We start from the raw sequence: 17,123 nt of genomic DNA, 5'->3' as shown, positions 1-17,123 counted from the left end.
AAAATGTTATTGCTGCACAAAAGGAGCTTAAATGATTATTGAAATAACTAAATCATGATAAAATCAAAAGGAATGTTATCTAATAAGGATTTGGGTGGCTATTTAACCCGGGAGCAGGTGTTCACCACAGAGCCATATAGAGACTCACAAAGTCACTCAAAACAGTCTGAACTGTTCTGAATGATGACGCCTGGGAAACAGCCTTATGTGAGTGCTGTGATGTGTCTATATTCATTTGAATATGATATTGCCATATGACTGAAATGTCTGATTAAATGTGCAATGTTTCAGCCAATAAATGTGATAAAACGTTTTTTTTTTACAGTTTATCATGTTCTACTGAGTAGCTACAAATGTGCTTATCACTGGGGATCTTCCCTCTAAAGGCCAAATGTGTACATATCTAATGGTACGTTTTATCGCCCAAGAGCTTTTAGGTCCATTATTGTCCCCAGGGGTACATATTTGCCCCCATAAGGTAGAGGGTACGTAGTACGTACCCTTGCAGGTTACCCTGAATGTACCAACACGGGTGCTGTATGTATGTATGTACCTGTATAATCAACAACACAGACGCTTGTACTGTACATATAATTCAATCCAATATCCATTCAAAGAATATCACTGTGTAACTATACTGTATATATAGGTTCTATATATTGTTAGGGAATTGAGTTAGCTAACTGGCAAATCCCACGATGCTTTAATGCTACATTGGTTACAGAAAATAAGCGATTTGCTTTCCTACACTGCGACCCGTGTGTGGATGAAGCGGTGGGTTGCTAAATTTGACTAATCTACTCCTGCTCTCTACAGTCTGTAAAGTTACAACTCCACCGCTTGTTTTAGTTGTTACTGCAATTTTTTTCTGCTACTTGTCGTCTATATGAAAGTTAGACCGCTACAACGGCTCCAATATACACATAGAAATGGCCCCCGCTCTGACTATGCTGCTATATTCATTTGAATGGTAATGTCCTTAAAAATCAATCTTAAAAAATAAGTAAAAAACTTCAGTCAATTAAGAGTATTGTCAGCCTGTCAGTCATCTGTAAAGCACTGTGAATGGCAAATTCAAATATTTTATTGATGAGCGATTCTAGAAGTGTGGAGGATGAGCAGCATTCTTCCAAAAGATTCCCCCTCAATTATTTAATGGTGGTGGTGGAGAGCCAGCAACTGTTTCTTGTTCCCACTACACACTGTGCAGTAGCTGCCATGGATTACCTAATGGACTACAGACACCAGACTTCTCAAGGTTTAGGTCACTGGATGTTGAAAAATATGCAGTAAATCTTTTCAGTTTGGCCCAGCTCCAATAAATGTCCTAAGCACTGACCTCTCTCACTGAACATCGTGTTAAAGCGCTTTGAATGGTCAGAAGACTACAGTAGGCTGTGTGTAGTTTAATGAGTCGATATCCTGCAACTACACACAGTTCTGGTTCAAACCAGCAGTTTTCATTCAAAAATAAATGTTCATCCTGTTGACTTGTTCCATGATTTGTTTATTTATTACCACAACTAAAGTGAGGTTTCCTGTCATTTATATATATACTGTTCATACAGACCATAACTTAATGTGGCAGGTTTTAAAACCTCATCTATGGACACTGGTTGCATAATATTCATTTAAAGTGGTCTTCAGTATGTGGAGCCCAGTAAGACACACTGCCTACATGTGTGGCTACTGGGGAGTTAACCATTGAAGGTCTATAGAAACCGGACATTGTCGAGTGTTTCTCATCGAGTGACTAAATCTGTACAGAAGCGTTGCAGTGAGACGTACTGCATCCCGTCACTTTGGCTGGAACACAATGACACCACTTTGTATTTCTAAATAATCATTTATTTACAGGTTTGTTGCACAACGGACACAATTCACACACAGAATTACATATGAAGAGAATGTATATTCTGCCAATAATGCAAGAACAAAGTTTAGAAAAACAGATGTCAGAGCTGGAAGAGCCTCTCAGAGACAAACATCTAAAGAGAACAAACCTCCATGAAAAAAATCACAGCTCAAAGCATAATGTAAAATATCTAGTCATTTTGAAAAATATGAGCCAACTGGTGGCTGTATTTACAATCAGTCACTGATACTCTCAGTCCCTCTTGGTGTTCTGCTGGGCCTCAGAGAGGTGTGGTTGGGGTGGAGGCAGTAGTGGGGACAGTCACTGGATGCAGCCCCAGGTCCAGGGATGGAGCTTCATCTGGTGGTGGAGGGCTCTTCTTCTGGGCGTCCAGCTTCTCCGTTAGCTGAGTGTAAAGCTCCTTCACTGGCTCGCTGCTCTGTGATCACCACACACACACACAGCATCACACAATGTCAGTTCATACAATACATTAAACACTTGCTCTCGTTCACACAACTGCTCTGTTTTAAAGCGGCAATGTGAAACTTATTGAAATGACGACGTGGATAGATGGTCTGAGATCCTATGTGTGGATGTCTGAAATTGGCTGAACTTAAGCTGGTGTTTGGGACGTTTCTGGGGACATACTGTTTCCTGTAAGCATGATGTCATTTGATGTTAGGTATCAGAGTTTCAAGATAGACCGCTTATCAAGACGACAGCAAGAGGAGGAACTATCGCTGCGTCCTGTAGCTTACAGCGGTCCTGATCATAGAGAGCATGCACATCTATCCACAGTGAGGCAGTGTCATCAAAAGAAGCATTCAACTTCAATAAAAACATCCTTCAGTTGTCCAGGTCTTCTCTCTGGTGGAGTCAGTGGACACATGTAGGAATGGGCTTCTCATGTAAGGGGACACACTGATTATATTATGTCATTTTTATGATATGTATCAATAATGTTAAGTATCTTTGTTAATCTACAGGTGAATAAGGTAAACATGTAAAGTAACATAATGAGACAACTATAGAGATTTTATGTTTGAATATGTAGATGAGATCATATTCAATGTGTACGTATTTGTATAGATAACAGAAATGTGAACATTGCCACATAACGCCAAATTCTAAATTCTTCTGTGAACATCGTAGAGTCAGAGGTCTTTACAGAGAGGATGTCTTTGTGTCACTCCATAAACAGAACAACGACGACATGTTTTTAGTAATAAAATGTAGTATAAATGAGTCTCTGAAAGATGTGTGAACACAGAGAGGAATGAAAGTGTAAAGTTGGATGTAAGAGAACTGAAGTGGAGATTAATCATCAGAGAAAACGTCCTTTAAAGAGACGTTTAGTTCAATGACATGTTGACGACTCTACAGGTGAATATTTACTCACCCAGTTAATTACTTACATTAAAACAAGTTTCTAAAATGTAATATTCAAATCAGTCGGTGCAACAACAAGCATTTCTAATGGACGCTGCACAATTGACCTGGTAGCTCGTTATTTTAGTCGCTGGGAAGTTCTGTTATAGACAAGAAACCGCTGGCTTAGAATGAATTTTAATATTAGTGTCATTTACCACCACATATTTAGCTGTCATCGAATCATTATACATCATACTTGAACTTTCCCCTTCATTGTAGGAGGGCTCTACCAGAACTCCCGGTTGCTTGATGTATACGAGGTATGTTATAAAGCACTCTACCCATCACTCTGAATGTAGAAATGAAGCCAACCTGTTTTGGAGGTTCGAGAGTTTTCATCAAGGTTTCCAGGCACGATGGCAGCACTTTGTGATGTAGATGCAGCACCATCCGCAGGGCGTGTCTGTGGACGTTCTCTTTACTGGAAAATATTTAGACAGAAACAAAACCGGTCACGAGACATGGCGGAGGCGTTTGAGTCAAACGTATGAAACACGAATAATGTGGAAGGGACGGGACCAGTCTGCTGTCCAATGCTGTGTGTGTGTGTGTGTGTGTGTGTGTGTGTGTGTGTCGACCTGCATGCCCACAGTCAGTCACACTATCGGCTCACCTGGAAAAAGAAGTAAGAAGGAAGCCATCGAAAACTACTGAACAAAAGTCTTCTGACCCAAACTCGTCAGACAGCAGGGTGAGGTGTCCGGTCAGCAGGTGCAGGAAGATGTCACCAAAGGCCATGTCATTGTAGGTCTCCACTGGGGGGGGGGGGGGGGGGCAGACACACAACTCATATTTTGACAAGACACGTAGATCCCACACAGTCTCTTTACTGCTGACCGTAGTGGTGTCATTTACTGCCTGCTCAAGGGGTCAAACTGCGAACCCACACTGTGTCAGAGCCGTTCAGGTTGTGAGCGATACTCACCCAGGGCAGGTAGTAACCTCTGTAAGGCGTTCTTGTTCCTCAGCTTGGCAATGTGGAGGACGTAGTAGAGGCCCATTTCACAGGCCACTCTGTTCTCCTGCAGGTACCTGAAGGACAGCAACACTTCTCACTGAGGCGTTCTTCATTATTTATCACAAAACGCTGCACACATGACATAGTGTCCTATCGTACAGCAGTAATGATCATAAACAAACATGTACTGGAGCACATCACAGGTCGCTCGTCCATTGACCTCTGACCCCAACATGGTGAAGGGGGACTGCCCTCCTCTCTCTCCTCCTGCAGGTCTTTTACCTGCTGAAGGCATCCGGCAGGGTGGTGGGGTAGGACGACGAGCTCTTCTCCTCACTGGGGAGCTTGTGTTCTGCAGTGAAGGTGTGATCATCAACAACCACCGACATCATGGCGGGCAGGAAGCGGGTCACCACCTCCAAGTCCTGACAGCAGGCACACAGAAAGATCCATTTATGAGTTTATGAAGCGATGCAGCACATATATACGCCGGAGGTGAACACACTCTACGTACCAAACGAGGCTCTTTAAAGACCTGGCTGTCAATCATGTCCCACGCCCCTTGACCCAGTGACAGCATCCTCAGCAGCAGCATCAGGTCTGGACTGTCCTGTTCAAAAACAACAGATACAACAGAACAACTTACAAAGGGCTGTGTGTGTGTGAACTCTACAGTGAAAACACAAGTAACTGTGGTGGAGAAACTCTCTGCCTTTTAGAATTCGGGTGCTATGCAGGTGACACGGATACACCTACCTGTGCTGCTGTTTGTTCGGCTTTTTGTGAACGATCGGTTTGCCCTAAGTTCAATTCGTATGATCAAGACGAAGGACTATATGATGGCGTCTGTTTGGGGATTTTTTTCTGGTGGCGTTACTGCTCCTGTGCAAACTTTACACCACCTGCAAGGCTATACCGGCTTGGGCAAGTAGAAACCAGGCGCTATCTTACACGAGGGAAAAATGTGCCGGAAGACATTAGAGCTCCACGTCGGCAGCGATTGTGGAAAAGAGGCCGGAGAGGAGGCGTACGACAACGGCTGCGCAGAAGAGGCAATCGACCACCCCTGCCATCTATGATTCTGAGTAACGTAAGGTCGCTGAGGAATAAGATGGACGAACTCAAGACTCCTGACAAGGGTATGCTTTGAGTACCGTGAGTCCTGTATCATGCTTTTCACCGAGACTTGGTTACACCCAGAGATCCCTGACTGCTGCGTTGGTATAGAGGGGTTCTCACCCATTCGCTCTGACAGAAGCGAGCTGTCAGGGAAAAGCAAAGGGGGCGGGCTCTGCTTGTACATAAATGACAAGTGGTGCAGACAGCACACAGTCCGGGTTTTTGTTTTGTTAAAACTCGTATTAAACGTATTAATGTGGATGTAGCCTCAGGGAGCCGCAGCAGACGGGCCGAAGAGCCGCATGCGGCTCCGGAGCCGCGGGTTGCCGACCCCTGGGCTAGGTTGAATAATACCAATGTCCCCTTTAAGTGTCCTCGTGCACAGTATGCTCACCCTGGGTAAAGCGTCCTGACTCAGCAGTTCTTGCAGGTTCCTCATGATACTCAGAACCAGGGTGTTACATGCAAACGGGTCACACAGGATCATGGACAGGTCCCTGGAACGCACAGAAAGATAAATTCAACCATTCATCAGAGATGAACAGCTCTGTTTATAACCCTTCCCCTCATCTGTTACCCGAGGACTTGCTCTTGTCCTTTCTTCACTCCATCCAGGAAACCTTGCAGCTCTCTGGCTCGCTTGCCGTCCACAAACTTCTCACGGATGCAGGCGTCTAAACACCAAGTGAACTGTCACAGCACACAACAGAGACACAGAGGAGAAAGAATGCTAGAACACAGAAAACACAGGGTTTGGGGCTCTTCAGTGGTCTGATGGTGTCCTAAAGTGATCCTCACCTTATGGCAGGGGTCCACAGAGCAGATCTCACTGATATCCAGGTCGTGAAGAGACATCAGCAGCTCTGCTCTCAGCGTGCAGTAGTGGACATTTCGCGTTCGCAGGAAGAGCGTTCTTAAAAACTGCAGCACCATGTCGTACAACTTCACGTTCTTTCCAATCATCTGTGTCAGCTTTAGGACCACCTAGAACATCAGGGAAGCTTAACAGCGCCATCTCTTTACACAGAGATTCGTGCCTCGTGTTTAAGAGACATCTATTCTGATGACTGACTTACCTCGCCTTGGCGTCGCATTTTGGGAGAGGGGCTGAAGAAATTGTGCAGGATGGAGAGGTCGCTGCTGAACAGAGCGGCTTCCTTCTCCACAATGTACTGCTTTAGGAGAGGTGACACTTCATCCCCAAACAGAGCCTGGTTGTCCTGCCAGATCTGCCTCTTCACCTCCACCGCACACACCTTGTACAGTTCCTTGTCAGCCATCACCATCTTCAGTTTCTTCTCTGGCACCTGCAGGAGGGAGCATGCAATGATGATTAAGGGGCACTTCTGCAAAGCCAATTTGAAGATTTTGGCTCAACAAATTGTTTTATACCTAATAAAATTTGTTCCGGATATTCAAGGTTCCCAGAGGGTCAGAATATAGTCAATGCCGTTCATGACAAGATACAGATGGGTTACAAATCAATGTACGTGTGTTGTTCCACGCTGGGCGGCGGGACGGACAGCATTCTTCCAAAACGCATTCCCATTTGTTGTTTGGTGATGTGGTGGAGAGCACTGTATTTTACACATACAATTACTCAAACTTGTGCTAGTTATTTACTTAAATTGTACTTTGCTATTATTGTCTAATGAGAGATGAGGACTAAAACTTTAGAGATTTTCCTGTCTTGAAATGAAAACGGCTACAAAATGTACAATAATCACATTTAATAAATTACAGCAATATCGCATAAAAACAAATTTGCTCATGATGAATTAACAATATGAATCATAGACAAATGAATAAATAAATACACTGAATTATATCCACATATAAAATAATGATATATATCGATTAATGTCTATCGACCTCCTAATAATAGTTGATGTTGATTACTATTCCTTATAGCATGGGCTATTTGGGACTTTCCTGGGATGAATAAAGGGCCTCTAACACTGTCAACGTTATAGATAGAACGCTGTTAACGTCGTAGATAGAACGCTGTTAACGTCGTAGACAAAACGCTGTTAACATCGTAGACAGAACGCTGTTAACGTCGTAGACAAAACGCTGTTAACGTCGTAGACAGAACGCTGTTAACGTCGTAGATAAAACGCTGTTAACGTCGTAGATAAAACGCTGTTAACGTCGTAGATAAAACGCTGTTAACGTCGTAGATAGAATGCTGTTAACGTCGTAGATAAAACGCTGTTAACGTCGTAGATAGAACGCTGTTAACGTCGTAGATAAAACGCTGTTAACGTCGTAGATAAAACGCTGTTAACGTCGTAGATAAAACGCTGTTAACGTCGTAGATAAAACGCTGTTAACGTCGTAGATAGAACGCTGTTAACGTCGTAGATAGAACGCTGTTAACGTCGTAGATAAAACGCCGTTAACGTCGTAGACAGAATGCCGTTAACGTCGTAGACAGAACGCCGTCAACGTCGTAGATAGAACGCCGTCAACGTCGTAGATAGAACGCCGTTAACGTCGTAGACAGAACGCCGTCAACGTCGTAGATAGAATGCCGTTAACGTCGTAGACAGAACGCCGTCAACGTCGTAGATAGAACGCCGTTAACGTCGTAGACAGAACGCCGTCAACGTCGTAGATAGAACGCCGTTAACGTCGTAGACAGAACGCTGTCAACGTCGTAGATAGAATGCCGTTAACGTCGTAGACAGAACGCCGTCAACGTCGTAGATAGAACGCCGTCAACGTCGTAGATAGAACGCCGTTAACGTCGTAGACAGAACGCCGTCAACGTCGTAGATAGAACGCCGTTAACGTCGTAGACAGAACGCTGTCAACGTCGTAGATAGAATGCCGTTAACGTCGTAGACAGAACGCCGTCAACGTCGTAGATAGAACGCCGTCAACGTCGTAGATAGAACGCTGTCAACGTCGTAGATAGAACGCCGTTAACGTCGTAGACAGAACGCCGTTAACGTCGTAGATAGAACACTGTTAACATGGACCCTGGTCACCAAAGCAACCTCACGCTCACTGCCCCGTTCAGAGAACCACCAGTGGCCGTTTGCACCTGCAGGACGTACGCCCGGTCTTAAACTTAGCCGGCTGGAACTCTACACATTAGCAAGTTGCTAGGGAACAGCCATCGCTGCGTGGGCAGTCACGTGAAAGTGTATGGCTAAAACCGGGAGTAGTAAGGCTAGTGCAAACAACGTTAACAAAGACCGACTTAGCAGTTAGGACCAGGCTTAGTGAAGACCAGTTGGTGCAACCCGCTCCAGGTTAGACCTGCATCCAGTCAGTCTGAATGGGGTATCACATATTCTAAACGTACTGTACTCTGTGACTGTAATACACGTTATTAATGCTGCAATACACAGTACAATACACTGAACCCGTGGCCCCAGCAATGCTGATTAAATGTCAATACTGCTCACACCTTGGGATATATTGCTATTTTTAGTCTTTAACAGGAAAGCAATGGCCCTGAAGACACTTACCTTGGGTAGATGCTTCAGCACCTGCATTACCACTGGCTGAATGGACGGCATTTTGACAAGGGGAAAGCTCTTCTCCAGCAGCTCCTCAAGCTTCCCATATCTGTAAGAAAACAGAGCATAATAGCATCCAAGCTGGCTCCTTCAAAACATTACTCAAAGTTCAGAGTTCAATGACACACCTGTCCTCGTCCTTGCCCTCTGCAATGGTGGCGACTCGCTCCATCAGCTTTTCCCGAAGCTCGTCAAAGACGGACTGGTGGAACTCCAGCCGAGGGGTTCCATGTAGATCAAGGAAGGGAAGAGCAGACTGGAGGGTTGGCAGCAGGATGCCATTTTCCATCTGCAGTCATGTAACGCATTAAAGACTCATCAGGGATTAGTTGTAATTGTGGCTGGTCAGAGCCAGCTGAATAAAGGTTTCCTTGCTTATTTACAATGGCTGATATCTACTAGACCAGTGGTTCTCAACTGGTCTGGCTGCGAGACCCACCATCACCCCTTAATGACAAGCCACGACCCAAATTTTCAACATCTCAAATGTATTTAATGAAAAGATGGTGCTGTTTGAACCTGAGCTGAAAATGTCCTCTGCAGCCGTAGTAGTTCCTGTCAGTCCCCGTCTCACACGTTTCACGTAAACTGCTTTGTTTGTGATGTCTGTTTATTCGTCCATTTGTAATGCAAAATGACCACTTGCCTTAAAACCTCTTAAACCCTCCCGTTCTTACTTATAGTACAAACCTAATAGTTTTCTAATATAAGCCGTCAACCTACATAATCATAATTTTCACTTTACATGTACGGCCCTTTTCTGATGCTTCATTATGGTGTGTGTGTGTCTAAAAATTACTTTGGCGATCACAATGATGCCGGGTTTCAATACTGCACTATGTTAGCATCTGGCTCAGCATTGTGTGTTCACTGACAGTAATGTATTAAAGCCAGGAGACCGAGCTATCTTTACCTGCCCTGAAAACGTGGATTTGCTCCGTTTTTGTTTGACTGCACTTCATGAGTAACAGCTAGCGATACGTTTAGGCTTGTCAAGCCCTTCGTCTAGAGGAGACTTCAGGCTTTCGAACGATGTATTGCATGTGCACATTGAGCTTTCCTGGGGGTGTATACAGTCTCGCGTAACGAAGCTACCCGCATACTCTGCCGTGCGCTCGGTCATGGCTATTACGCACAGCAAGTCTGCTACTTACATACCACGTCTTCGACCATATATACTTAGTTTTTGCAATGGCTAAAAATAAAAGGGAAATAATATAATAGCAAAATGTAAAGGAAAAAACACCTTTAGTATGTCAGAATATCATTTGGTTATCATGTGTCCATTTGCGTCTCCAAATATCCTTTAGCGCTCCGCCTGGATCTCTTCATGGAAAGGAACACTGTAGAATGGTCATACTTTGTCCAATCTTCTTAACATTTGAAGCAAGTGTTTACTGATAGTGTAGTTACAGCCCTATACTGTCCTTTACCGGTACAGATTCAGAGGCAACGGCAGTTATTTATACTGAAAGATACTTTTTTATTTTAGGCGGACAAAAATCTTCAATTTTTCTGACTTCAAAGGCCCACTGCTCTGTTTCTGTATGACCTACAGGTCTACAGACACTTTCACAAGGAACTTTAGGGGGTTTTCTTTCTGGCAAGACCTCATTGATGCATATAGTCAGAGTGGTTCAGAAGATACAGCCATTTTAATTTTGGTACGTCATTTTAGGCGTTGTTGCTCCAAAATAGGGGGGGAGTGGAAGAGGTTAATTCGAGCTGTGGTCTGTTTGATGTCATCCGACATGTCTTCAATTCGTCTACTTATAGTGTCAGTTTCCAGTTTATCCGCTGCGGATTGATCCAACACGTCCACGGCTGCAGGTAAGTGAGACACTTGTGTGATGTCCTCAGGTCTTTAAGTCGTCTTTGAAAGTACTCAACAGGTTTATCTTTGAGAGAAGGGTGTTTTGTTTCCAAATGCCGCTTCAGGTTTGAAGGCTTCATGCTTTCTTGTGCCAGAACCTCGCTGCACAAAACACACTGAGGTTTTTGCCCTCAATGTAAGAAGATCCATATCTCATGTAGTCTCATGTAGTCGGTGTCGTACTTGCGTTTCGCTCAATTAGCATGAAAACAAACTTTGTGGGTGTTCTTCTATACTGTGAAATGGTCTATTAGCATTACAAGGCATTAACGCCAAATACTGTTACTACTGTGCATAAAAAATCCCCTTCAAAATAAAATCACACGATTTTCTTCTTTTTTTTCAGTCAAAGGCCCGACACCAGTTGACAATCACTGAACTAGACAACACAACTTAAGACATTTGACACACCATGGAAATGGCTTAGAATAATTTGGCATATAAAAAGGGACCATATGGTTTCTAGTCTTCTGACCACTCAAACAGCTTTAACACTATATATCATCATTCACCCATTCATACACTGATGACAGGGACTGCCATGCAAGGTCTCATCAGAACTATCCAACTATTCATACCCGGCAGGAACATCGACTAGCGGAGCCGGGGATCGAACAGCCGATCCTTTGACTGAAGGACCACCCTGCTCTACCACTGATAGAATATACAATCAGAGGGTCGGCGGTTCGATCCCCGACTAGTAGCATATCGATGTCAAACGGAACCTGCCGTTAGGAAACGATATAAGAAACAGCAGGGGCATTGCGCGGGATCGGTACACTGCTCCATCTCCACTACTGATGCACCGCTGCGGGCTCTAAATATTGAGTGAGTCTTGATTGAGAAGTTTAAACTGTGATTAGTTAATCGGAACTTCCAACAGTACTAACCCTAGACTAACCTTCTGTTTGTATTGTTAAGTCTGAAGAAAAGCTTTTCTTAAGTTAATTTCAGCTCGTTCCAGCCTGCTTTTATTGTGAAGCTCTTGAACAGGAAGTTCCTGTTTAAATCTAAGCTTCTAGTTTATTTGACCAATGACTTCTGATTTATTTTCTTCTTATTCAACTGTTGCTCGGAGGATCTCTCAGAGGAGCGTGTTGTTCTCCATCCACTAAACTGAAGAGCACCTATGAGTAAAGAGGCTTTCTACAAGATAAAAGCATGAACGACTATTCCGAAATATAGAGTTAACATTAGTCCTCTCAGACATCTAACTGGTAACGTTATTGGAAATGTAACGTTACGACATGACCACACAGCGTGGTCCTGGAGAACCCTGTTACCGTTACCTGGAACTGGTCGATGGCTTTCAGCGGCTCCGTGCAGTTGGTGAGCGTCTCTTTCAGGTCCTCTCCGTTGGAGATCCCCAGCTCAGGCAGCCCCGCGAACATTCTGCTCCTTTATCATCAATTTCAAGATTTGCGCGGGGCTTAAATATTCTACCGTGTGGATTTTTAGCCGAAGAGACTCCGCTTGCTACACAAGACTCCAACACATCACGCTCTCTTTCAAAGGAAACTTCCGGTGTTGTAACTGTGTAAACAGTCCGCCAGAAACACCAGCGGCGGATCTTATTCTTACTTCTGTTTTTAGGTTTATTGGCGGTTGGCAAACAATGAATTGGTGCATTACCGCCACCAACTGGTATGGAGTGTGGATCAGGATGTCTAGTACTTATATACAAATTAAACTTCAAAGAAAAGAACAAAACAAAACAACGGGCTCATAGTTTCTTAATAATATTAATGAATCTATGATATTTAAATAATACTTGATAACTCTCACTTGAGTTCTTTTGCAGAATATCCATTCTCCTGAGACCCAGGAGAAAAAAATGTGTTTTAATTATGAATTCTTTAAAATAAATTATTTTTTAAATGTAACTTTATTAAAATGTTACAACATGTGCACGGTAGTGTACAACAGGACTTCGGATTTTGCTCTAGTTTTTCAGCAGGATCTTAAAAACGTATGAACATATTTGCATGTTGACGTGCCTGTCCCTGGGCTATCAGTTCCTCGGCCAGGAGGAGTTTGAACTCCAGGTACTGGGAGGTGTTCTTTGCCAGTCGTTGCAAGGCCTGGCTGTCTTGTCTATAACTACACTGCAAAAACTCTGAACAATAGCTACTTAAAAAAATTGAGGCAACAAAGTGACACGTAATATAATTGATTAGATTTTAAGTACTACAACTTTGAGTAAAAAGTATTGAATAAATTAATTAAATCTAAACCAAAACAATTATGTAAATGAATGAATATTTGGGTGAAATTGATTCATATTTATTAATTATCTGGGTGAAATTGAGTTGGATTCACTAAATAAAATAAATTATATCAATTCACATTTTAGCACATTGTTACTTAATTCAACACATTCCCACTGCTTTAAATCTATTCAATAATATTGAGTGTCACTTTGTTGCCATAATTTTTCTATGTCTAATTCACTCAATACTATGCCATCTTGGTGCCACAGTAAACATGACTTGGACCAACAGATCACCATCCATATACAGTTCAGCAGGTAAACATTTATTTGTGCAAATTTGTTTAAACATGCTTATCAAACATTTTCCATGTGCAAAATGTCTAAAAATAAATAGTGAAAAGGGCTATAAGAAAAATACAACTGAAACAAATGCAATTCAATGTCTAACATGACGTTTTCAAACTGCCATTTTTCTTTTCTTTTCTAACTCGAGCATTGAACAACGAGTTGAAAGTAACCACATAGGACAGTTTTAACAGTGACTTAACAATTCACTTTTCACTTTTCAGAAGCTAGTAACTTGTTCTTGAGGCTGTTCACTTTTGGGGACAGCTTTTGAGCAGTCCAGCCCCAGAAGTGTGCCCTCTACCATGATACCGATGTCGTCGGGACCCTCTGACGTATTAGTCCTGATGGTGTAGATTCTCATGCGTTGTACAGCAAGGTCCTGCGACACACTGTCTTCATCAGCATGCTGAAATAGAAAGAACATTGTGTATTACGTATGTGAGATAAATGGATTTTTGGACTAACTAATGTTATATTTTAAGGTGTGTTACAGTTCAAACGGCCAGCGATGTTATATTTTAATGTGTGTTACAGTTCAAACGGCCAGCGATGTTATATTTTAATGTGTGTTATAGTTTAAACGGCCAGCAGGTGTCGCCATCTCACCACTAGGGGGTTGTCTGCGCATGATATTCTGGTCCTTGTGGTAAAGAAGCGGTGAAGAAGAACGAAAAGAACGTTGTACCGTAGCATTAGCCAAGGCGCGAATAAAACACTTTTGTTAAAAACGCTATTCAAGGTGTCTGCTACCGTTCTTTGGTGCGCCCGTCATCAGACACTGACGGGTGGGCAACACGTACTGTACAGTCAAAAGATGAGGTCCTAATTGAACGTCTCCCAAATTGCTTTCATCCCTTTGGACAAGAAAACCTTTAGCTTTAGCTGTTGCACATTATGCACCCTATTTACAGAGGACAATGATTATTTACATGACTCAATGAGACAACAAAACTAAGTAGCTTGCCACAAATTACTGGGAGAAATAAAGTTATGATTGTATTTCGTGTTTTGACCATCCCAAGACAGCAGGTAGAGATGAGCAAGAGATCACTTTCTTTATATTTCAATATGTACTTTAACTTACATCATACTCTTTTAAGAGTTGATCTGGAGATTCCCCAAGGTACACCATCAAACACCTAATGACAGCATCTCGGGTCATGTTGATGCTTTGGTTGCTTGGAGCCTGAAATAACAAAAATAAACATGAGTAAAAAGTCATCCACTGATCTGAAACTAGGTGACTTTTATTACTGTTAAAAAATATATGTATATCAAGGATCCTTGATATTATGTCTCAGTGTCCAGCCTAGTGAAACACTTCTGATCATTAATTCCAGGGAACCAGCTGTGACCCCAGGGCCCTATTCCTCGATCATTTTCAGGATGAGATTACATAAATGAGGCTTTTCGGTTCCTCGAAGCAAGTTTGGAAAAATCACCATAGCAACACATCCATAAGCCTGAACCTGCTCCAGAGCAGGCTTGAGCTACATCCGCTGGATAAGCTGCCATTCCCCCGGAAACAAGTGTCAGCTCCCTTCCTCAGAGATCCATCGATGAGGAAGCGATATTAGTCAGATTAGCGTTTTATAGGGAGAGAGTTCTTCGAGATCGCCAAGATCCGTTCTCACATCATGATGACTTCCTGTACGAGCGCTATCGATTCTGCCGACAAGGAATCATTTATTTAAAGACCTTCTCGAGCCGTACATTGAACACCACACGCCATCTACTGTCTCACGGACTGTATCACAGCCTCGCGCTGTGTAGCGAGTGGTTCATGTTTGTACAGTGTCGGTGACGCGGAGAACATCGGGAAAGCCGCTGCATGCCGTGCTGTTCATAAAGTTTATTTGGCGCTTAAGAAACTTATGGATGTGTTCATTACATTACCATGGCACATGTTGTATCGACTCACCATTCTGAATGTTTGTGTGCTTAGTGTTTACTTGCTCCCGTGTCCTCTTGATGGCTGGTTGCAACTACATGATGGTTGAAAGCACTCATAATGATATGACAGTATTATTAGTACACCATAGATATCATTACTGTAGAACATGATTAAGGTGGACTCATGATAAGAATAGAGAGAATTACACACAATTTATTTTCACTGCTTATTATGAATAATACATACACACTGATCTGCCCATACACAGATTCGCACACGCATATTCAAACTCCTATTCTATATGGTAATCTACACATACATGTATATATATATATATATATATATATATATATATATATATATATATATATATATATATATATATATATATATATATATATATATATATGTATATATGTGGTATCTCTAAAGAGCATAATTAAAACAGGTCTTACCTTTGGGGAAATGGTAGCCGCTGCAACATGTGGCAGAAGATGTCCATGTGGCCAAAATGCGTTGGGTGGAAGTGGAAGTTGAGTAAAAACAAAGACCTCCCAATGAGTAAAATTCATCATTTTCCCGCATCTTTCCTAATAAAATATAGCTGATTTTATTCAAATAAAATTAAGTAAAATGTAATTAATAAATTATTGAAATTTGTTGAATTCAGCTCATTATAATTCCAAACTTTACATAGTCTTTTTTATTATGTAAAGGTTACTATTATTTATTGAGGAGATATTAATTAACACCAATCACAGTTTTTACAGTATACTATAACCTCCTCACTGAACCACAGAAGCTCTTCAATAACTACTAGAACCTCCTCACTGAACCATAGAAGCTCTTCAATAACTACTAGAACCTCCTCACTGAACCACAGAAGCTCTTCAATAACTACTAGAACCTCCTCACTGAACCATAGAAGCTCTTCAATAACTACTAGAACCTCCTCACTGAACCACAGAAGCTCTTCAATAACTACTAGAACCTCCTCACTGAACCATAGAAGCTCTTCAATAACTACTAGAACCTCCTCACTGAACCACAGAAGCTCTTCAATAATTACTAGAACCTCCTCACTGAACCATAGAAGCTCTTCAATAACTACTATAACCTCCTCACTGACCACTAGAAGCTCTTCAATAATTACTAGAACCTCCTCACTGAACCATAGAAGCTCTTCAATAACTACTAGAACCTCCTCACTGACCACTAGAAGCTCTTCAATAACTACTAGAACCTCCTCACTGACCACTAGAAGCTCTTCAATAACTACTAGAACCTCCTCACTGAACCATGCTCTTTAATAACTACTAGAACCTCCTCACTGACCTCTACAAGTTATTCAATAACTGATAGAACCTCCTCACTGACCACTAGAAGCTCTTCAAAAACTACTAGAACCTCCTCACCCTCACCCTCTCCTGTCTCGGCCATTGGACTCTCATCTTCTGATAGGTCTAGGTCTGAATCTCCCTCAATGATTATGTTAACAATCCTCTCTGCCTCTGTCATAAAGCTGTCTACTAAGAAAATTGAAATAAACATAAGTACAAAGTCCTGACGTGCACTACAGTGTACGTTAATAAATGAGTTGTTTCCTATGACAATAAATAAGGTTGGCTCTGAAAACTCACTCAAATTACTTCTTAGATGTTTACTTACTAAAAACAATCAAAATATAACATTAAAAAACATTTTAAATATGAATATCATGCTTAACTTGTTTGTGGTTAATTGCACACCACTGAGTTTGCTGTATTGGCTGAATGCTGAACGTTGAATGTGTCACTTATTAGAAGTATTTGTGTTTATGAATGATAATTATTAACATGTTGAGAAATAATAATGATCACAAACGGGAATCCACAGAAATGTTTAATTGTTCTTTGGTGGC

At 42.1% G+C, this 17,123-nt stretch overlaps 1 protein-coding gene across 1 annotated transcript; it reads right to left on the bottom strand.

Moving 5' to 3' along the window:
• Positions 1–1,832: 1,832 nt before the first annotated feature.
• Positions 1,833–12,269, bottom strand: nelfb (negative elongation factor complex member B). Its single transcript, XM_079160542.1, has 13 exons — positions 12,059–12,269; positions 9,025–9,185; positions 8,846–8,945; positions 6,443–6,673; positions 6,165–6,350; positions 5,944–6,056; positions 5,761–5,863; positions 4,762–4,857; positions 4,530–4,672; positions 4,215–4,321; positions 3,903–4,044; positions 3,602–3,710; positions 1,833–2,294 (listed from the first exon to the last, which is right to left on the bottom strand). The coding sequence occupies exons 1-13, from the start codon at positions 12,158–12,160 to the stop codon at positions 2,136–2,138; spliced, it is 1,752 nt and encodes a 583-aa protein (XP_079016668.1). The 5' UTR covers positions 12,161–12,269; the 3' UTR covers positions 1,833–2,135.
• Positions 12,270–17,123: the final 4,854 nt, after the last annotated feature.

Source organism: Pholis gunnellus (assembly GCF_910591455.1).
Source record: "Pholis gunnellus genome assembly, chromosome: 6".
Taxonomy (NCBI): domain Eukaryota; kingdom Metazoa; phylum Chordata; class Actinopteri; order Perciformes; family Pholidae; genus Pholis; species Pholis gunnellus.
Note: the sequence above shows the minus strand (reverse complement) of the source record. Positions and strands in the feature narration are given on the sequence as shown.

Excerpts from the sequence above, each read along its gene's own strand:
- nelfb (XM_079160542.1), bottom strand. The coding sequence starts at position 12,160 with ATGTTCGCGGGGCTGCCTGAGCTGGGGATCTCCAACGGAGAGGACCTG. Across the intron at positions 6,057-6,164 it reads CTGTGGACCCCTGCCATAAG|TTCACTTGGTGTTTAGACGC; the intron begins GTGAGGATCACT and ends GTGCTGTGACAG. Across the intron at positions 5,864-5,943 it reads GGACAAGAGCAAGTCCTCGG|GGACCTGTCCATGATCCTGT; the intron begins GTAACAGATGAG and ends TGTGCGTTCCAG.